The sequence below is a fragment of the Felis catus genome, chromosome C1 (genome assembly GCF_018350175.1).
Source record: "Felis catus isolate Fca126 chromosome C1, F.catus_Fca126_mat1.0, whole genome shotgun sequence".
NCBI lineage: Eukaryota > Metazoa > Chordata > Mammalia > Carnivora > Felidae > Felis > Felis catus.
In genome coordinates this window covers 187,314,555-187,337,704 of record NC_058375.1, presented here as the reverse complement: position 1 = coordinate 187,337,704, position 23,150 = coordinate 187,314,555, and the positions used below count along the sequence as shown (strand labels likewise).

Here is a 23,150-nt window from a genome sequence, read left to right as displayed (position 1 = left end):
GGAAACCAGAGAGTACGAGTGTGAGGAAATATTATTCCCAATGAAGCATAGCAGGGGAAGAGTGAATAAATGGATTTGAGAGCTGACAATTGACCAATAGTACTGACCTGGCTTGTAATAAAGGAACGATTTACTAAATGAAACTGAAATCCCTTTACCTCATTGAACTTATAATGGCAATACTGTAACATACCAAGAGTCAAAAATTTCCATAGAAATCAAAATTATAGACATCTCTCAAATTTTTTCAAGTCTTTTTTAAAAACAAAAAAACCCTCTTATCCTTTATTCAAGGAAGAATTCCTTAAATATTAAATGTCTACAATATGCCAAACACTTGGCTAAACACTAGGAATATACTAGTGAATAAGACCATATTCTCAAGGAGTCCACAGTCTACTGGGGACATAAATATACAAATACAGAGTTGTGTAAGTGCTGTTTGGGGAAAGTACTATAGAAGATCATAGGGCATTTTAACTAAGGTGACTGTACTAGTTTGGTTCTTCAGAAAGCAGACACCAAGATGAGATTAGACATGTAAGACATTAGACACCAAGGTAGAATGATGACTCCCCTGTCCCCATCCCAAACATATCAACATCTTAATCTCAGGAACCTGTATTTTACCTTACATGGCAAAAGGGACTTTGAAGCTGATTAAGAATCTTGAGATGGGGGGAGATTATCTTGGATTTTCTGAGTAGGCCCAATACAATCACCAAGAGCCCTCAAAAGAGACAGGCAGAAGGGTCAGTCAGAGAGGTGATCACTGAACAGAAGCCAAATAATAATGCTGGTTCGTGAGGTAGGTAGTTGCTACAAGTTGGAAAAAGCAGATTTCTCCCTATGGCCCCTAAAAGGAATATAGCCCTGTCAACCCATTTGACATTTCTGACTTCTAGAACTGTAAGATAATAAGTTTATAATATTTTATGCCACTAAGTTTGTGGTAATTTGTTATATCAGAGATAGAAAATTAATACAGCAAGGAGTCTATGGTGCAAAATTTAAGGCAAGTGATCTCAGGGTGATGCTATCAATATCTATTATGATGACTAATTTTATCTGTCAATTTGACTGGGCCACAGGGTGCCCATTTATTTGCTCAAACACTACTCTGGGTATTTCTGTGAGGGAGTTTTTTTGATGAAATTGGCATCTAAATCTGTCGACTGAATAAAGAAGATTGACCTCTTGATGTGGGTGGGCCTCATCAGTTGAAGACCTGAACAGAACAAAAAGGTTGACTAGGCTGACCCTACCCTGAATAAGAGATCATTCCTTCTGCCTAACTGCCTTCAAACAGGGCATCAGCTTTTTCCTGCCTGTGGACTCTGAAACATCAGCTCTTCCTGGGTCTTCAGCCAACCAGTCTTTGAACTGGAACTGCATCATTAATTTTTCTGGGTCTCTAGGTTGCCCATTCATCTTGCAGATCTTGGGACTTGTTAGTCTCCATGATAGTGTAACCAATTCCTTATAATAAATATCCTATTAGTTTTTGTTTCTTGGAGAACTCTGATACACTCACAGGAGATCTGAGAGGCACTGCTTCAGGGCTTCCAGATTCCATCTCTTGCACTAACATCAACTCTCCACCCAGATTCAGAACCTCCTCTATAGTTCCTGTGAGCCTCTCTTACCTGGAGGAAACAGGAGGAGGTTAGTGGAATAACTTATAGCCCCCACAACTACTGGTGATCTCAGGGCCTCAACTGGTACTCATCTCCTTTCCCTCCTCTACCTTGGTAGGTCTTCATGGCTTACTTGATGGAGTAACCTAAACATTCTTGAGGTGATCTGGCCAATAAACCTAAAAAGGTTTGTGTTTCAAATTGTCTATTCATTTTTACATTATTTGTTTCATTGTTTTAATTCTTTAGTCTTAAGACAATCATCTTAATCTTATTTAACATTACAGTAAAAATTATTTTAAGAAAATCCATTAACTAAGGTAGGTCCCAATTTACCACAAGGAGTACCACATACTCCTTGAGATACATCTCGTTTTTGCTAATAAGGTAAAACCATTAATTAAGATCTCTATGCCCTTAAATGTTGTATCCCCTACCACAGCAAGAATAGTCCTATAAAGAGTCAGAACATCTTCTGCCTCATTGAATAAATTCCAGGTCGTCTCCAATTCTTTACATTATGTAAATAATCTAGGGGCTTCCCTTGGCAACACAAATTAGAATCTGTGTTTTAGCTTTGTCAAATCACAAAGAAAAAAACCATAAACTCAATTTAATAAATCTTTATTGAGCTCCCACAGGGTGCATGAATTTAGGATCTATAATTTACATAAGTAGAAAAGTGTCACTTTAGCCTCTTAAAAATGAAAAAAAAAAGCACAAATTACAACTTCTTTATCATTTAATGTGAGTGAGGCTCAGTTTGATATTTAACAGAATAATATGGGAAGTATAAACAATTTCCCTTCTACCAAAAAAGGGTTTTGATGCCAGGATAAACTAGCCTGTTGGTCTAACAATAGCTGATCAAAAAGGCTAGAGAATCTGGAAGTAAAAAGTGTACTTGGAAGCACTGTCCTCTGAGGGCTCATTCCCCTGAGGGCAACAAAATGCTGAAAAAATTAAATGGCTCAAAACTTAAATTCAAAGATCAAGAAGAGGAATTAGTCACAGCTTGGGGAAAAAAATGAGAACAGAGGACACTAAATGTAACTAGATTCATAATTCTGAAGTTTTTCTGGAGTTGTAATAGAACTGTGAGTTAACCAAAGAGGATATAAACTCATGCTTCTTTGAACAGAGTGGTTTTAAACAATAGATTCTCCAGTGCAACAATGGTATTTTCAAGTATAATTCTAGTATTTGTACCTAGCAATACAGAAGAAAAGTAGCAGAGAGAAAGTGTCAAGTATCTAGGACATACAGGATTTGGCAGCCCTAGAATTCCCAGTTTGAGTCTTTTTCGTCAGGAAAATCACATTCCGGCTCAGTCCAACGTGACACTGGAGACAGTGCTATTGATGGCTTAGGAGGCAACAGTGTAAGTATTGAGTCCTGGCTTTCTTCTTTCATCTGTTAAAGAAACTCAAAGCTATTGGTACATATGTCAGCAATAAATGATTTTTTAAAAAGTCATGTTAAGTGTGTAAAATATTTTTTAGGTATTTTCACTAATAATGCCTTTGATCATCTGAAAACAGGAAGAAGTAATAACCAAATAAACTGATTTTAATCAGAATTATTTTTCACCTTCATCATTTCTAGCCAGTATAAAAAACTGTCTCTAATCAAAATATAAGCTGAGGGTATAGTAACATTTAATGACATTCTGTTTTTTATTCATTTTGTTTTGCAAAATGGAAATATTTTAGAAAGCCTATAATTGAACTACTACAAAAGTTTTCGTATTTTTAACTTTGGTAAGAAAGTCATTATTAAGAATCTTGGTTACCAAATTGTCCCCTTAAGCTAACAAGATTAAATGAATTTTTAATAGTAACTAAAAATATCTAGACGACAGAAGATATATCAGCTTACCTGTTTGAAGAACACATGGGACAATAAACTGCTTGCAGATGGTCTGATATTTTTTTTAATGTTATAAAAAAAAATAGAACGTCGTATTAGACTGTGTATTTTTAGGTGTAAAAAAGTACTAGAAATTAGATTCAGAGCTATAAAACTCAATACTAAAAAAAGAAAAATATCAGGAAGCCCAATTCTTAACTTTAACCTTGACTAATGGAAGGAATTGAGAGAGAACATTTATGGGGCACTTACTAGTTACAAGGAAGTGTGCTAGGCATTACGGGGCTAAAAAAAGATAAGACACATCTTAAAGTACTAACATTAGTGTATAGTTATGTAATAATTTACACTATTGTTACACAGAAACAACATTTTTGTACTGCTTGGAGCTTTCTAAAATGTATTAACATAAATACAGTAATTAATGTCCAGAAAGATGAACTGATTTTTACAAGGTGACTTAGGAAATGATACAGCTGAGATTGGAGCCCAAGTCTTCTGACTTCAGTATTATTCCCATTTGCTCATTGCCTCTATTTGCTTTTAGTTTTGATATTTTCTAGATTATAGTTTTTTGATCAAAAGATTGAGAAAAGAGACTTGAAAAGCTTCTATAAAAAATAAAACATGTAAGTTTGATGCTATTTAGAAGTGGCCAATATTACCTTTTCTCAGGATCTTGTTGCAAACAGAGCTGTACCAAGCTAAAGAAGGCAGGAGAGAAAGTTTTTGAGGATGGAGTTTGCAGTCTGTCACTATTTACTGTTTGAGTTCCACTGGAGACAAGTACACTTTCTCCAATCCCAGAGTCTACACCTGATCGGGAATTCTTCATTCTGGATTCTGATTGAGGGAAGATACTGACATCCAATGGGCTGTAAGGAGGACCTTTCAGCTTCTGTAGCAACATCTAAAAGAAAGAAAAGTTTCTTTCACCCTTTTCAGGGAAAATGTTAAAACAATAATAAAGATTCTAACAGCAAAGACATTTTAACAGAAATTATCTAGAATATAAGGGATCTTATGAAGGGAAATTAGTTTGGGATTTTAGTAGCATTTACCTGAGTCCTGTGCATGTCCTGGAAAGGTACCTTCCCACTGGCCAATTCACATGCTGTAATCCCAACACTGTAAATATCTGACTTTACATTATATCCATGTAAATCCTGTAGAACAATTAATTTGAAGTCCTTTAGTGAAAATAAAATACAAAGTTATATATCTGTGTTTTTTTGAGAAAGGATGTTGAACAATGGAAAAAACTCATTAAGTGAGAAATCAAGATATACCTAATATATGGTATATACATTTTAAAATCCCTAACAATAATTTTGACAAGAAAGAGGAAAAGTCTTGCAGTAGGCCATTCACCAAGCCAAACTAAGGGCACAATTGTCCTTTAGTCAAGCTCAGAAGACACTCAAGATGCACAGACAACCCAATGCAAAGGCCACACCTGACCTGTCTCAGTAGTTCTGGGCTCAGCCACGGCTGCACTGATGTGCTGAACTGTGGGAAATCATACACAGCCCTATGCCTCTGTCCATGCTTAACCAAACTATGCAGGTGGGACAGGCCAGAGAGGGTCACTAGGCCATCACCAGAAATGAGGATATGGCTGGCTTTAATACTCCTAGAACAAAAAGAAACAATCCTAAATACTAGGAAATTGGCCAATGAAGAATAAAAATCTGGTCAGAACAAATCCATGTATTCTCTTGGAAATTAAATACTCTTTATAAAACAGCACGCTTATATGTAAGTGTGCTTATACACACACATATACATATATACATACACACATATAAAATATTCAGGGAATTAGGAATCCTTTCAACTATTTAATATAGCATTAGAACAAGGGAAAATACAACTGACAGCTACATGTTTGGAAGTGATAATATTTTTTTTCAAACTTGGAATGGAATCACATTACTAATTTCACTATTTTAGGATACTGCTGTAAAATACCCAAGGAGAAGTCTAAAAAAATCAAGTAATATTTGAAGCATAAAGTTAGAATATAAAGTTAAATGCAGCATTATCCAATAAAAGGCAGCCTCCCCTGGTATTAACATCATTTATAAATATATGTCTTACATAAAAATTTCTTTTTTCAAATAAATTATAAAAGAGCCTTGTTCAGTAAAATACTGAATTTGGAAACTAAGGGAGTCTGGTTAACTGTAGTAAAACCTTGATTAATTAGAATACGGTCTGTTAGAACTCACAGTTAACCAGAATGTTACTAAAAATGAATAGTAAGAAAACAAGCTTTAAAGAGACTGAAACGAACTTTAAAAATAATTTAAAAAGAAAAACGTCCCAGTATATCTTAAAACAGCATTGTTTTTAATGTTCAGTCAATTAGTTCTGCATCTATAGTTTAAAAACAAGAGAACTGATACTTAGTATGATAATCTCAAAGTGCTACAACATATTTAAGAAATTAACAAAAGGTTTAGTTCCAATTTGTACATAAATTTGTAAATATGACATAGAGCTATAAAGCAGATAAAGCAGCTCTTTATATGCTTAAGAAAAACAAACAAAAGAGACAGCAAGGATCCCATTACATAGAGTTTATACTCCACCAGGAAAGGCTCTCCACCAGAACACTAAGCACAGCATTTGGCAAAGAGGATGTGGTGTGAACGTTTTTGGTGAATGACCATAAAATGTAATAAGCATTTACTACTACTGGCCCCTTCCTCTCTCAATTTTCACTTATGAGTTTCCTATCTCTCCTAACACTCAACTGCTCCTTCCTAAAAGCTCCTTAAATGATTTCATTCTTTAAAATACAAATAAATAAATACCTGTGAATGCAGCCATTTTGGTGCAGATAGCTCAACCCTCTCACTGCTCCAAAGAGAATGTTTCTTATTAAAGTTTCACTCATTCCTTCAGGAAAGTAAGTCTTCAAGAGCTGACTTGCTGAACCTGAAAGAAACACCTGAAATCTTTAACTGAACATTGGTTTTGCTTCTAGCTATGTTTTAAATGTTCTTTTCAACTATAAACACACACACACACACACACACACACACACACACACACACACACACCTGTTTTAGAGTCTACCTACTTTCCTATGCAAAGGTAGTTTTCCTTCAAGAATCTTTAAAAAGACTTTTCTAATGATACTCTAGAGATTAGAAAAGAGAATTAACAATTTTCAGTATTACTTAAAAAAATACTGTATTTATATATTTTTAGACCCAGAGGCAATTCATCAAAGTTATCCTAAAGATCAAAGCTCTAACTCTTAAATACAGAGAACAAACTGAGGGTTGATGGGGGGGTGGAAGAGGGGAAAATGGGTGATGGGCATTGAGGACGGCACTTGTTGGGATGAGCACTAGGTGTTTTATGTGAGCGATGAATCACGGGAATCTACCCCCAAAAACAAGAGCACACTGTATACACTGTATGTTAGCCAACTTGACAATAAATTATATTTTAAAAAATAAAAAATAAAAATAAAAGCTCTAGAATCCATTTGTTTATTTGTGCAATATAATTATTGAACACTTTATGCAAGGAACTGTATGAGCACCAAAATGAAAAATACATACATGATCCTGCCCTCAAGAAGCTGAAGTACAGTGAAAGGAGACAGGTACACACACAGATGTTTATACTATAATAAAGTAAGTTTACAATGAGAGAAATAGGGACAGAGATGGTGTGCACAGGTGAAAAAACATTCTGCTTAAAGACTTATAGTGGCTCTCCGTTGACAGAAGGGCAGGGAACTGAAGGGAAGAGAGAGCTTGTTCAAAGGCACACACTTCTTGGAGAAGCAGTAGTAGTTTCATTGATCATCAGGTCAACATGAACCAGATATGGAAATTTATCATGAAATCTAGAATTGGCCACCAGATTTATAAATTAAAAGTAGTGAATCATAAATCTAAGATCACACTCATCCTTATAAGTATGGCTTCCACGCTAAACTCTGAGTTATTTTATGTAAGACAAGTTTTCTTACCATAGGCCATAAATGGAGAAATAACCCAAAGCCAGCTGCCAACAGTGAAAACAGTCCAATAGGTTGTAATATTGGGGTGCCGGAAAAAGTGGGACAAAATCACTGCTTTCTAGGATAAACACACAAGAGACAAGACATTTAAAACAACTTGTTTTTGCCTTGTGATGAAAATAACAGTAGAGGTGGCAGCTTACACTCAGCAGAATTTATTGATACCAAGCACTGTTCTTGGTGCTGCCATTTCTTTAAATCTCACCAACAAGACATTAAGTATGTCATATGATCATTCCTATTTTACAAGAGAGAAATAGGAAATAAGAAACGTAGAAATAAGTTAGAAAACTTGTCCGAGAGCATATAATCAACAAAAGAAATAGAAGTGAGATGTGATCTCAGTCTGACTTCTGAGGTCATACTCTCAACATCTATACTATGTTCTTAAAATAGAAACATTTAAAAATACATAAAACTGTGAAGATAATCACTTCTAACACTAAATCTCAGAGAGAACCACTGTTAACATTTCAGCATAATTTCTTTCAATCTTTTTTTCTGTGCAATATACATGTGCACATGTAAATACTTTAAAAATAAGGACAATATCAAAAAATGCTTTCCCTCTTTATATCAAAAATGATTAGTGACAGCACAGATGGAGATGAAGTGTATTATTTTAAGTGAAATAAGTCAGTGAAAGACAAATACCATATGATTTCACTCATATGTAGAATTAAAGAAACAAAGCCCATTAACATAGGGGAAGGGATAAAAAAAAGAGAGGGAGACAAACTCTCAACTATAGAGACTCTTAACTATAGAGAACTGAGGGTTGATGGAGGGGAGGGGTGGGCTAAATGGGCAATGGGCATTAAGGAGGACACTTGTGATGAGCACTGGCTGTTATATATAAGTGATGAACCACTAAATTCTACACCTGAAACCAATATGACACCATATGTTAACTAGAATTTATGTTCTTTAATGCTTATTTATTTTTGAGAGAAAGAGCACGAGCAGGGGAGAGGAAGAGAGAGAGGGAGACACAGAATCTGAAGCAGGCTCCAGGCTCCAAGGTGTCAGCACAGAGCCCAGAACAGGGCTCGAACCCACAAATCATGAGATCATGACCTGAGCTGAAGTCAGATGCTTAACTGACTGAGCTGCCCAGGCGCCCTAGTTAACTAACTAGAATTTAAATAAAAACTTGAAATTAGTGCCACTCTGGAAAACAGTATGGCAGCTCCTCAAAAAACTAAAAATAGAACTACCCTACGACCCAGCAATTGCACTACTATTTATCCAAACGATACAAAAATGCTGATTTGAAGGGGCACATGCACCTCAATGCTTATAGCAGAGCTTTCAACAATAGCCAAATTATGGAAAGAGCCCAAATGTCTGACTGATGAATAAAGAAGATGTGGTGTGTGTGTGTATATATATATATATATACATTTATATGTATATATACACAACATACATACATAAACACACACACACACTTGCTCTTTCAAAAATTTTAATTTCAACAAATATGCAGAGGTGCCTGGGTACACACACACACGATGGAATACTACTTGGCAGTCAAAAAGAATGAAATCATTTGCAACAATGTGGATGGAACTGGAGAGAATTATGATAAGTGAAAGAAGTCAGTCAGAAAAAGACAAATATATGATTTCATTCATATGTGGAATTTAAGAAACACAACAAATGAACATAGGGGAAGGGAAGGACAAATAAGATAAAAACAGAGAGGGAGGCAAACCATAAGAGACTCTTAAATATAGAGAACTGAGGGTTGCTGAAGGGGAGGTAAGTGGAGATGGGCCAAATGGGTGATGAGCTTTAAGGAGGGCACTTATTGGGATGAGCACTGGATGTTATATGTAAGTGATGAATCACTGGGTTCTACTCCTGAAACCAGTACTACACTGTATGTTAACTAACTTGAATTTAAATAAATTTGAAAAATTTTTTTTAATTTGAAATTGAAAAAAAATTAGTGACAATGAAAATGGTATTATAATATTCCTAAAATGCAATTCTGTTAAAATTTATTCATTCAGAAGTTAAAAAGAAAAGGAAACTGTATGCTTTTGTTTTTTCTATTTCCTCATTTGACTATTTGTGATTGGACTAAGATTATTGTAAATCTCCAGACCAGCATTTTGAATATGATATTCGTTTGAAGGAATTTACAGTAATTACCAAAGTTTGAATATATTTGTTCTTCTGTGGATCTGGATTCCAAGTATTCTTTCCAATTCTGTACTTGCATATTCATTAGAAGAAAGAAATCTAACTTCCTCTAACAGAAAGAAATATTAATTTGGTAAAAAAAATTCTTACAGATGTAATCTCCTCAAATAGACATTAAATAAATCATTTTTTTCATTTTGTTACCTGTAAAGCTTTCAGGCGTTCATCAGTGCAGTTTTCCAGATTTGTAATTTTTATAGTCACCAGTGTTCCTGTAGGAGTATGCCGGGCAAGATGAACAGAAGTCAAGTTGTCAAATCCTCTTCCTACAGTCAGATGTAAAACTCATGTTAGTAACCAAAGAAGAAAAAAACTGACAATTTGGACAACATCAAAATTTAAAACTGCTCTTCAAGAAAATACTGTTAAGACAACGAAAAGATAAGCCACTGACTGAAAGTATTAACTATGCTTACATCCAGTATATATAAAAAATTCTTACAACTCTATACCAACAAAATTTTTACAATTCTATACAAACTTATACTAAATTTTAAAATATGCATAAGATTTGGGGTGTCTGGGTGGCTCAGTTGGTTAAGTGTCAGACTCTTGATTTCAGCTCAGGTTATGATCTCACAGTCTTTTTTAAAAAAAATTTTTTTAATGTTTTTTTTGAGAGAGATGGAGACAGAATGCGAGTGGGTTAGGGGCAGAGACAGAGGGAGACATAGAATCCAAAGCAGACTCCAGGCTCTGAGCTGTCAGCACAGAGCCCAACGCAGGGTTCAAACTCACGAGCTGCAAGATTGTGACCTGAGCCGAAGTCAGATGCTCAACTGACTGAGCCACCCAGGCACCCTATGATCTCACAGTCTTGAGACTGAGCCTTATGTCGGGCTCTGCGCTGAGTGTGGAGCCTGCTTAAGATTCTCTTCACCTGCCCCTTCTCTGTGCTCACTCACTTGCTCTTTCAAAAATTGTATTTTAATTTCAACAAATATGCAGAGGTGCCTGGGTGGCTCAGTTGGTTAAGCATCTGACTCTTGATTTCAGCTCAGGTCACAATCTCATGGTTTGTGGGTTCGAGCCCCGTGTTGGCCTCCGTGCTCACAGTGTGGAGTCTACTTGGGATTCTCTCTCTCTCTCTCTCTCTCTCTCTCTCTCTCTCTCTGTCCCCTCCCCCTCGTGAGCACACACTCTCTCAAAATAAACTTAAAAAAAATCTTAAATAAATAAAAATATTCAGATGATTAAATAGGCAATCCACAAAAAAAGATATAGGAATGTCCAATAAATACATGAAAAGATGCTCAAGATAGAGAAATGCAAATAAAAAACCACAATGATACACCATTACCTATCTGTTATAATGGCTAAAATTGTGACCTGATAAACAAATTATGACAAATTCAAACAACAGGATACAATCAGCAATTCCTACACCACTGATGTCATTTCTGTCACATAAACGGTATCATAAAGAGTACAGTCTTTTGTGTCTAGTTTCTTTTACTTAGCATAATGCTTTTGAGTTTGTTCCATGTTGTTTTAATAGCTTCTTTCATTGCTGAGTAATAATCCATTACTACGGACAAGTCACAATTTATTTATCCATTCATAAGTTGATAAATATTTGGGTTGTTTTCAGTTTTTGGTGACTATTAAGCTGCGAAAACATTCTTTAAGTAGACATATGCTTTCATTTCTCTTTGGCAGATACTGGCAAGTGGGATTGCTGGGTCACCTATATTTAACCTTATAAGAAGTTGCAAAACTGGTTTTAAAAGTGGATGAACCATTTTTAATCCCACAAACTATAAGAGCTATAGCTGCTTGACATACTCAACAGCATTTGGTATCATCAGTTTTTAAAATATAAAACACCTGGAGTGGCACCTATCAATAGGCATCTAATAAATGTTAGTTCCTCTCTCTTTCCACAGTCACCAAATTCTGCCACTTATCTTTGAAATGAAGTTAACCACAAATTCATCCCTTTCACTCCAGTGTCAGCATGACTGCCTTAGTTCAAGTCCTGTCCTCCTTTGCTGGTCAAATGTGGTGACTTCCTTATCATGTTCTACATTCTCAACTAAGACATGCTCCCAAATTACTGGGGGATCTACTTCAAAAGCCTATACCTAGGTCCAATTCACCAGAAATTTTGATTCGTTAGGTCTGTGATGGGATATAGGCATTGCAATTTTTAAAGACTCAGGTGATATGGATGATACTTCCAGTTGTAAATCACTGTCTACATCTTCCAGACTGCTGCCTGGAATTGCTGCCAGTTTTCCCTCTAGAACTCAGCATTTTATCACTAGAAGAGTACTACCGTGCAGCACCTGAGACCTTAGACCCTCCAGTCAGAAAGGTTTGCTTTAAAATCACTAGTTGTAGGATTGCTACTTGAATTCTCAGAGGCTCAGTATCTTCATCAGCCAAATAGGAGTGGTAAAAGGCTGACATGAAAAACTACACATGAAATGTTCAGCTCAGTGCCTGTTAGATGGTATTATTACCATTGTCACTGTTCCACAATGTATCTCAAGCACAGAGGGAATAAATTCCAAACTTGTGGCTTAAATGCTTTGAGCAATGAAGTGGGTAAGTTGTGAGGGATGAGAGTCTGAACTTGTAAATACACCATATGAGGTCTTTCACAGGTGTTCCAAACCTCCCTTTCTAGATTTGTCTCCGACCACTGCCTACTCTTGTAGGCAACAAGTGGGGGGTTGTTTAGGTTCCCCTCTAACCATTCTTCCTCAGTCATCTACTGAAGTAATTCTGTTTTTACCTTTTTTGAATTGACATCATCTGAATGTCCATTCTAATTTGGGGGCATTTTCCACTAGTGCTATTTTAGGAAAGGTCAGATCCTTATTTGCTCTTGGCTTCCTTGACCCTGCCATGTGAACATCAATGACCTATGCTTAGCTAACTGAAGGATGGAGTTAGTGACAAACAGAAGCAGAGGCAGTCAGAACTTCCTGCAGTGGGTTCCACTGTCTGGGATATAAGTACTCTAACAGGTAATACACTAACTAGGCTGCTCCTAGGCCATGGCCCTGGCTCTGGTTCTAGTTATGCAGCTTCACTTAGCTTCTTCCAAGTCTCTCTCTCTATCCAATAATTCTGTCTGTTAGCAATATTGTTCAAAAAATTCCTCTCTTAAGTTAGTCAGGATTGTTTTCTGTTGTTTGTAACAAAAACCCTGACTAGAACATTCAGCAAACTTTTCCTCATTTTTCAGAATCCAGCTCATTTTTGCAAACTTTCTTGCGACTTTCACAGTAGTCAAGATGGATGGTCAGATGTTTCATCTTTTCTGTTCCTGTAATACTTAACACATCTCTACTTCAGTACTCTCTAGTACATAAACAAGGCTATCTTATGTGTTCAACTTCCCAGAAAGAATATGGATTCCTCAAGTGTTTTACATGGTTTTATATCCCTAGCATCTGACAGAGTATCTGTTTGCAATGTTTAATAGATGTTTCTGAATATTCACTGCAAAAATTTCACATGTATACGGCTATAAACAATAATTCATCTTGTTCCAAACTCAACTGAGAAAGGTGTTTACTATAAATGGGGTTTTAGGTAAGTTTTTGTTTTGTCTTGTTTTGTTTTTGAAAGAGAGTGCATGCAGGTGTGACTAGAGGAGGGGTATCAGCAGAGGGGGAGAGAGAGAATCTTAAGCAGACTCCATGCCCAGTGTGGAGCCCAACCTGGGGCTCAATCTCATGAACTGTGAGATCATGACCTGAGCTGAAATCTGAGCCACTAAGGTGACCCTAGGTAAGTTTTTAAGTTAAAAGAAACTTGGTTAAAAGACTGTGACTAAAAAGATTTACATGATTTTTCATACCCAATATAAATTATAGACATAAAATCAGAAGATTCCTACAATAAAGACAGAAATAATATTTAGATTACTTAGTGTCTTCCTTCTCTAAAAATACTTGAGTGAAAAAGTAAAAATTCTAGAAAGTAATCTTGAAAATTGGGGCTGCTATTTTAGGGAAGACATAAAATTAATAGATCCATCTGACTGACACAATTAACATGTAGCCTTATTAACATAGGTGACAACAGAAAAAGACCCACTCACAAAATAATCTTTGTGCCATCAATTTCATTTCTAACAATGAAGGATCAATTCAGGATAATTACCAATTTCCACTTGGAGTTCATAGTGAGAAACATTGGTGGAACAGATCACATCCTTGGCTCTAGTGGATGAAGGCAACTGGGAAAAGGGTAGCTCATCAACCTGCATTGTTTTAAAAAGAGGAAAACAAAATAAACTTTTTTGGTTCCCCATTTTAGTCCCCTACCCTAATATAAAATACTGATATTTTAGTTTCAAACACAATGCTCATTAGGAAAGCACTGGAGGGTGGCTTAAGACACTGTTTCAAAATCTAAGAAGAGTTTACAATTGCTAATAAGTGGTTAGTTAAAAAGCCATCAGCATGTAAAGGGGGACAGGGTGGGAAAAGCAATTTATAGGTAGCAAAGAATAGTTTCCTGCACAATTTCCAGTAAGCACTTTTAGGAATTTCTAGAAATGGCTGTTAATTCCTGAGGTTATCTAATAAACACATCAAGGGTAGAAATACAGGGACCTGTCCAGAATATTCTATACTTTTACTCTTGCTTCAAGTGGTTGCCAGTTGTATCTATTACACATACAGGTACCTGACTCAGCTAGTGGAGGTATTAACAATTCAAGGAAAAATTTCCACATTGCAGCCTATTAAAATTGCTGAAGTTTTTCACAAGATTGAATAAATCAGAAGGGATATCAGAAAGAAAAATAAACCCCAAGAGTTGGAAGAATAGGGTACAGACTTCCCGAATACCAATATGAGGTCTCATGGGGGTGCTTTAGGGTCAGAGTTCTAGAGTTGCACCAGATCCCAGTGGCAGTGAAAATGACATGCACACAGAAGAGAGAAGAGGCCAATACCACTCGTGTCATATGATAGCGAAGAGGACCTCCCAAAAGACACAGTACTCCAAAAGACACTTGGAAGGATTTACAGGCATCGGTAGGTGGCAACAATTTTATTACTGCCTCCAAGATAGAGATAAGGAAATGTGGGATTAGAAATGATATTACTGTGTGTTAGGAATTGTACTGACCACTTTTTACATCCTTGATTCTACATGTTCCCTAAACTTCTAAAAGAGCACAAAAAATATAATTATAAGCTCACAGCTAAAGATGAATAAAGGTGAATACTGTTCAAGAGGAGTGAAAGACTAAAATTAGAATTAATCCTAATGAATAAAAAAAATCTAAATAAATCAATTTTATTTCATTGTAACAGGTAACCTTCAAATAAACTCAGATTTAAAGAACACAAATAAGAGATAGAAAAACATATAACAATTTTTTTAATTTTAAAGTAATAACTTGTAAGCCTGTCAGGAAGGCTAGATCACAGAATAAACTGAAGCTTACAGTTCACTGCTTGAAAAAAAATGGCAATAGGTTACCAGATAATGGACTAAAATCAGGCTAATCAACCTTTTCTTTGCTTCCATCTCATTAAGGAAATAGTCTTCTTTAAAATAGAAGGGGCACATGTATTATAAATAAGTAGCTGAAGTCTAAAACTGTTTTAAATAAGTTCAAAGCTACAGGCCAAACATAATTACATCTAGGATACTAAGTGTGCAAATATAGTAAAACTGAGAAGAATGAAAATAGTAAAACATTGACTCAATTTTCAAAAAAAGCGTGAAAACTACAAAGGGGTAATAAGCCTTGATGCAGTTGCCCAGTAAAGTCTAAAATCAAATTACTACATAGATGAATTATAGACACTTAAGAAAACAACATGGTAATCATAAGAAGACAGTATAGGTTTACTACGAGTAAATCATCCTAAACTAAGCTCACCTCTCTTTTTTTTTTTTTAATTTTTTTTTCAACTTTTTTAATTTATTTTTGGGACAGAGAGAGACAGAGCATGAACGGGGGAGGGGCAGAGAGAGAGGGAGACACAGAATCGGAAACAGGCTCCAGGCTCTGAGCCATCAGCCCAGAGCCTGACGCGGGGCCCGAACCCACGGACCGCGAGATCGTGACCTGGCTGAAGTCGGACGCTTAACCGACTGCGCCACCCAGGCGCCCCTCACTTCTCTTTTTGATTTGATGACTAGAAAATTAGAAAGCAAAAATCATGGCATGGTCAGTGTTCAAGGGAAGATGATAAAAGTAGGAAGATCCTAAGCTCACTTCATCCCACAGATACAGCTAAATAACCCGTATCAGTGTAAATAACCCAGAAAATGACCTAAAGACTGGCAGAACGGACCTTCCACAGCTAATTGTACAGAAGAGACCACATCAAAAAAAAAAAAATGGTAGGACATGCAGACATATGGTCTGGAACCAAACTGACCCACAAGACTATCTGCAGGAGGGAAAGACACCACAAGCACAGAGAAAGGAGAGAGGCACATGGGTGGCTCAGTTGGTTAAGCATCCAACTTCAGCTCAGGTTATGATCTTGAAATTCATGGGTTTCAGTCCTGCATTGGGCTCTGGGCTGACAGCTCAGAGCCTGGAGCCTGCTTCAAATTCTCTGTCTCCCTCCCTCTCTCTCTCCTCCTCCCCTGCTTGCACTCTGGTCTCTCTGTGTCTCTCAAAAATAAAAAAAATGTTAAATTATTTTTAATAAAAAAAAAGGAGAGAAGCAGACCCCACACCAGGCATGGGTGACCAGCACTGGGAAAATGAATCCCCACATTATATGACTTTGAAAACCAGAGAGGCTTAACTTCATGAGTTTTGTCAATCAGTGGAGCTTGACACCTGATAATTTCAAAATCAGCAGACTCAGCTCTGGGAGAGCCAGAGCATAACAATCACACTGAGATAAGGCACTAAAGTAGTAGTTTGAAAAACACCTGTGGTATATAGAAAGATTTATTTTCTAATTTCTGAAGATGTTCTAGAGGGGCAGGAATTTTAGGAGACTTACCCAAGAACAAAAGAGCTGGAGGTGCCATTTCTCTCCCCAACCCCCAAACTAGAGACATGGGACACCCACAAGAACACTCTCCTATGAGCTCACTAACAGCGAGCCCCACCCCCCATGTTCTCCTGTAGACCTGACTTCAGCAGGAGTCCATCCAAGGCAGTGTCACAGGCATGGCATTGTGCAAGCAGCCCAGACAGTAGGCAGTACCACTCCAAAGTGACTCCTGCTGTAGGGAGAGGGGAAGAGAACCACACATACCACTCTGATTCTGACTCTAGCAGTGGGTGGGGGCAAACATCTGGTCTGACTGCAGGCCCCACCCACCCACAAAAGCTTCTCAAGGGACAACACTGGGACAGCACCCTGCAGTCTGGTATGACCATAGCCCTGACCCACCTTAAGTCCAAGGCATCCTCAAACTCACCATTCAAAATACAAGGACTAAAACCTGCCAACAACAGGAAAAGAGAACCACTGCAGATCACTGGACTAAAGGCAAACACAGCTTACCCACAAGAGGGAGCACAAAACACATATAGGAGACATCCCTAAAGCACCTGTTTCTAGTGAAGAGGGGACACTGCACTGCAGAGCACTATAGAACCTCTTCTTCAGATGGCCACTACTTTCAAGAGCAGGAGACACAGCTAACTTTCCTAACACAGAGAGAGTTAGAAAAAATGAGAAGACAGAGAAATATGTTCCAAATGAAAAGGCAGGACAAAATCAGCAAAAGAGCTAAACAAAGCGGGGATAAGTTATATATGCCTGATAAATAATTTAAAGTAATGGCCATAAAGATACTCACTCGACTTGAGAAAAGAGAGGAGGATATCAGTGAGACCCTCAACAAAGAGATAGAAAATATAAAAAAGAACCAAACAGAGATGAAGAACATAATAATTCAAATTAAAAATACACTATAAAGAATAAACAGTAGACTAGAGAAGGCAGAACAGATCAGTGACCTATAAGACAGAGTAATAAAAAATAATCAAGCTAAACAGCAAAAAGATGAGAATAGATTAAGGGAACTCAGTGATATCATCAACCCCAATAACATTTGCATTACAGAGATCCCAGAAAGAGAAGAAAAAGGGGGCAGAAAATTTATTTGAAGAAATAATAGATGAAAATGTCCCAAATCTGGGGAAGGAAACAGAAATCCAGGCAGGCACAGAGAGCTCCCCAACAAAATCAATCCAAGGAGGTCCATACCAAGACATAAAATTAAAATGGCAAAAGGCAGTGATAATAAGAAAATTTTATAAGGAGCAAGAAAACAGTTACATGAAAGAGAAACTCCATAAGACCATCAACTGATTTTTCAGCAGAAACTTTTCAAGCCAGAAGCAAGTGGCATGATATATTCCAAGTCCTAAAGGAAAAAAACAAAAACAAAAACTGAAACCAAGAATACTCTATCCAGGAAGGCTATTTCTTCAGAATAGAAGAGATGAAGAGTTTCGCAAACAAAAGATAAAGGAATTTATCACCACTAAACCAGCATTACAAGAAATGTTAAAGGGTATTCTTTCAGTGGAAAGGAAAGACCATAAGCAGGAGTAAAAAAAAAAAAAAAAAAAAAAAAAAAAGGAGGCACAAATGCAGTAAAATTAACTATATCTATAAAAATTAGCCAAAGGACTCACAAAATAAAAAAGATGCAAATTATAAGACCAAATACATAAAAGGTGGGGGTGAGAGGAGTGAAAATGTACTGCTTTTAGGAAGGATTCAAATTCAAGCGAGCATCAACTTAATATAGACTGCTATATATAAACCTAACAGTAACCACAAATCAAAAACCTATAACAAATAAGCAAAAAATAAAGGAATCTAACCATATAAAAAGAGCCATCAAACCATGAAAAAAAGCACAAGAACAGAGAACCACGAAATCAACAGTGAAACAGTAACAAAATGGCAAAAAGTACATACTTACCAGTAATTACTTTGAATGTAAATGGGTTAACACTACAATCAAAAGACATAGGGTAGACAGGAGAGTTTTGCAGGGCCTCAGTTCCAGCAGAGGTGGTGAAAGGGATTTCACAAGCAGACCAGAGTACACCTAGTTAAAAGTTGCCACATTCAGGCCAGAGACCAAATACTGCCCATACTAGGCAAGGAGAACCTCTGCAGATGACTATCTTGAAGAATAGAGCAGCCAGAACACAACAGCAGAGCACATGAAGCACATACTAGAGACATTTCCTGAAGTGGCAGGCCCTCGGCACTACGTGACCTCTTGTTCATGGCCATTACTTTAGGAGCAGGAGACATAACTTGCTTTTCTAACACACATGAGCAGGCAGAGATTTAGACAAAATGACAGTGGAATTTTTTCCAAATGAAAGAACAAGGTAAGGCCACAGCCAGAAACCTAAGCAAAACTGATACAAGTAACATGACTGATGGAAAATTTAAAGCAACTCTCATAAGGATGTTCACTAGGCTTGAGGAAAGAGTGGAATACAAGAGTGAGACATCAGAGATGAAGAGTATAATCATCAAGATTTGAAACATGCTTGATGCACAATGAACACGAAGCTAGAAGAAGCAGAAAAACAAATTAACGACACAGAAGACAAAGTAATGGAAAACAATGAAGCTAAATTATGTAATATGAGAATAGACTTAGGGAACTCAGTGACTCCATCAAATGGACTAACATTTATATTATAAGAATCCCAGAAGAAGGAGATATAGAAATGGGCATGAAATTTATTTGAAAAAATAATAGCTGAAAACTTTCCTAATCTGGGAAGGGAAATGGACATCCAGATCCAGAAAGCAGAAAATTCCCATCAAAATCAACAAAAGTTGGCCAACACCAACACATTGTAATTAACTTTGCAAAATACAGTGATTAAGAAAAAAATCTTAAAAGCAGCAAGACAAAGGAAGTCAGTAACTTACAAGGGAACACTCATAAGGCTAGCAGGAGATTTTTCAACAGAAACTTTTCAGGCCAGAAGGGAGTGGCATGATATATTCAAAGTGCTAAATGGGAAAAATGTGCAGCCAAAAATACTGTATCCAGCAAAGCTATAATTCCCAATAGAAGGAGAGATAGAGTTTCCCAGACAAAGACTAAAGAGGTTCGCAACCACCCTCTTGCACTGTTGGTGGGAATGCAAACTGGTGTAGCCGCTCTGGAAAACAGTGTGGAGGTTCCTCAAAAAATTAAAAATACAACTACCCTACAACCCAGCAAGAACACTACTGGGATCTGTCCAAAGGATACAGGAGTACTGATTCACAGGGGCATATGTACCCCAGTGTTTACAGCAGCACTTTCAAAAGAGCCAAATTATGGAAAGAGCCTAAATGTCCATCAACTGATGGATAAAGACGACTTTTTTTTTTTTTTGCAGAGCCCCCTTCATTTTATTTTTTTTTCAATATATGAAATTTATTGTCAAATTGGTTTCCATACAACACCCAGTGCTCACCCCAAAAGGTGCCCTCCTCAATACCCATCACCCAACCTCCCCTCCCTCCCACCCCCCATCAACCCTCAGTTTGTTCTCAGTTTTTAACAGTCTCTTATGCTTTGGCTCTCTCCCACTCTAACCTCTTTTTTTTTTTTCCTTCCCCTCCCCCATGGGTTTCTGTTAAGTTTCTCAGGATCCACATAAGAGTGAAATCATATGGTATCTGTCTTTCTCTGCATGGCTTATTTCACTTAGCATCACACTCTCCAGTTCCATCCACGTTGCTACAAAGGGCCATATTTCGTTCTTTCTCATTGCCCTGTAGTACTCCATTGTGTATATAAACCACAATTTCTTTATCCATTCATCAGTTGATGGACATTTAGGCTCTTTCCATCATTTGGCTATTGTTGAGAGTGCTGCTATAAACATTGGGGTACAAGTGCCCCTATGCATCAGTACTCCTGTATCCCTTGGGTAAATTCCTAGCAGTGCTATTGCTGGGTCATAGGGTAGGTCTATTTTTAATTTTTTGAGGAACCTCCACACTGTTTTCCAGAGTGGCTGCACCAGTTTGCATTCCCACCAACAGTGCAAGAGGGTTCCCATTTCTCCACATCCTCTCCAGCATCTATAGTCTCCTGATTTGTTCATTTTGGCCACTCTGACTGGCGTGAGGTGATATCTGAGTGTGGTTTTGATTTGTATTTCCCTGATAAGGAGCGATGTTGAGCATCTTTTCATGTGCCTGTTGGCCATCTGGATGTAGAAGACGTGGTTTATATATATAATACTATTTGGCAATGAGAAAGAATGAAATCATGCAATTTGCAGCAATGTGGATGGAACTGGAAGGTATTATACTAAGTGAAATAAGTCAGTCAGAGAAAGATAGATATATATTTTCACTCATGTGTGGAATTTGAGAAACTTAACAGAAGACCATGGGGGACAGGAAGGGGAAAAAATAGTTACAGACAGAAGGGGGGGAGGCAAACCATAAGACACTCTTAAATACATAGAACAAATTGAGGGTTGATGGAGAGGTGAGGGAGAGGGGAAAATGGGTGATGGGCACTGAGGAAGGCAGTTGTTTGGATGAGCACTGGGTGTTGTATATAAGTGATGAACCATGGGAATCTACCCCCTAAAACCAAGAGCACACTGTACATACTGTATGTTAGCCAATTTGACAATAAATTATATTAAAAAAATAAATAAAAAAGTAAAATACAACCTCCAAAAAAAAAATAAAATAAAGGGGTTTGTGACTACTAAACCAGCCCTGCCAGAAGTATTAAAGGGGACTCTTTGAGTGGAGTTGAGGGGAGACCAAAAGTGATGGTATAAAGGTAAGAAACACAAAAGAAGTAAAAATGAGTATCTCTGGAAAAAAAATCAAAGAACTCACACACACACACACACACACACACACACACACACACACACAAAGAATATAAAATAACACATACCTAAAATGAGGGGAGGAGAGGAAAAAAGAATGGGTTCACACTTAAATGACCAGCAACTTAATATACATGCTATATGAAGAAGAGGTTATAAACAAACCTAATGGTAACCATAAATCAAAAACCACATATATGGGCATTTGGGTGGCTCAGTTGCTTGAGCATCTGACTTGATTTCAGCTCAGATTATGGTCCGACGGTTCATGGGTTTGAGCCCCATGCTGGGCTCCACACTGACAACATGGAGCCTGCTTGGGATTCTCTCTCTCCTATCTCTACTTCTCTCTCTCTCACTCTCTCAAAAATAAACATTTATTTAGATATTATTTTTTTTAATGTTTATTTAGTTTTGAAGGAGAGAGAGACAGAGAGTGAGTGAGGGAGGGACAGAGAGAGGTAGACACAAAATCTGAAGCAGGCTCCAAGCTCTGAGCTGTCAATGCAGAACCAGACACGGGGCTTGAACTCATGAAGTATGAGATCATGACCTAAGCCAAAGTCAGATGTCCAACTGACTGAGCCACCAATGTGCCCCCAAAAATAAACATTAAAAAAAAACCCCACAAATAAATAAGCAAAGAATAAAGAAAAGACTTCTAATGTATCACTACAGAAAATCAGCAAACATGAAAAAGACAAGTAAGGATCAGAGGAAAGCTCCAGAAACAACCACAAAACAAGTAACAAAATAGCAATAAATTTATATCTATCAATAATTACTTTGAATGTAAATGGACTAAACATTCCAATCAAAAAATATAGGGTGTCAGGAGGGATAAGAAAACAAGACCCATCTTGCCGCCTGTAAGAGAAGAATTTTAGACCTAGAGTCACATGCAGAGTGAAAGTGAGGGGTTGGAGAAACATTTATTATGCAAATGGACATCAAAAGAAAGCCAGAGTACCAATACATGTATTAGACAAAGTAGACTTTAGAACAAAGACTCTAAGGGGACAAAGAAGGATTCTACATAATAACATAAGGGATACTCCAACAAGAAAATATAACAATTGTAAATATTTATGCACCCATATGGAAGCACCCAAATATATAAAACAATTATTAACAAACATAAAGGAATGAATCAATAAGAATACAGTAACAGTAGAGGACTTTAACTCCCCATTAACATCAGTGGACAGATCATCTAACACAAAATAAATAAGGAAACAATGACTTTGAATGACATGCTGGACAGAGGGATTTACCAGATATATTCAGAACAATCCATCCTCAGACAGCAGAATATGCATTCTTTTCAAGTGTACATGGAACATTCTCCAGAAGACATCACATAATAGGCCACAAAATAAGTGTCAACAAATTCAATAATATCAAAGACACATCATGCACCTTTTCTAACCACAATTGTATGAAACAAGAAGTATAAGAAAGAACACAAATATATGGAGGTTAAATAACATGGTACTAAACAATGAGTGGTACTAAACAATGAATTCTTTATTGAATTCTTTCAATAAAGAAATCAAGGAGGAAATAAAAATATACATGGAGACAAATGAAAATGCAAACA

General features: G+C 37.0%; 1 protein-coding gene across 3 annotated transcripts in view; it reads right to left on the bottom strand.

Moving 5' to 3' along the window:
• Positions 1-2,245: 2,245 nt before the first annotated feature.
• STRADB (STE20 related adaptor beta) overlaps positions 2,246-23,150 on the bottom strand; it is a 35,606-nt gene continuing 14,701 nt past the window's right edge. For 2 of the 3 annotated variants that reach the window (XM_011285471.4, XM_003991018.6), the window contains 9 exons: positions 13,882-13,981; positions 9,907-10,028; positions 7,501-7,609; positions 6,326-6,449; positions 4,968-5,139; positions 4,568-4,672; positions 4,172-4,416; positions 3,516-3,558; positions 2,246-3,050 (listed from right to left, as the gene is read on the bottom strand). In XM_011285471.4, the coding sequence (XP_011283773.1) occupies positions 2,916-3,050; positions 3,516-3,558; positions 4,172-4,416; positions 4,568-4,672; positions 4,968-5,139; positions 6,326-6,449; positions 7,501-7,609; positions 9,907-10,028; positions 13,882-13,981 (1,155 nt within the window). In that variant the 3' untranslated portion in view covers positions 2,246-2,915. Of the gene's footprint in view, positions 3,070-3,515; positions 3,559-4,171; positions 4,417-4,567; positions 4,673-4,967; positions 5,140-6,325; positions 6,450-7,500; positions 7,610-9,906; positions 10,029-13,881; positions 13,982-23,150 lie in introns of all 3 variants that reach the window. The other variant, XM_045034278.1, reaches the window with a different exon arrangement.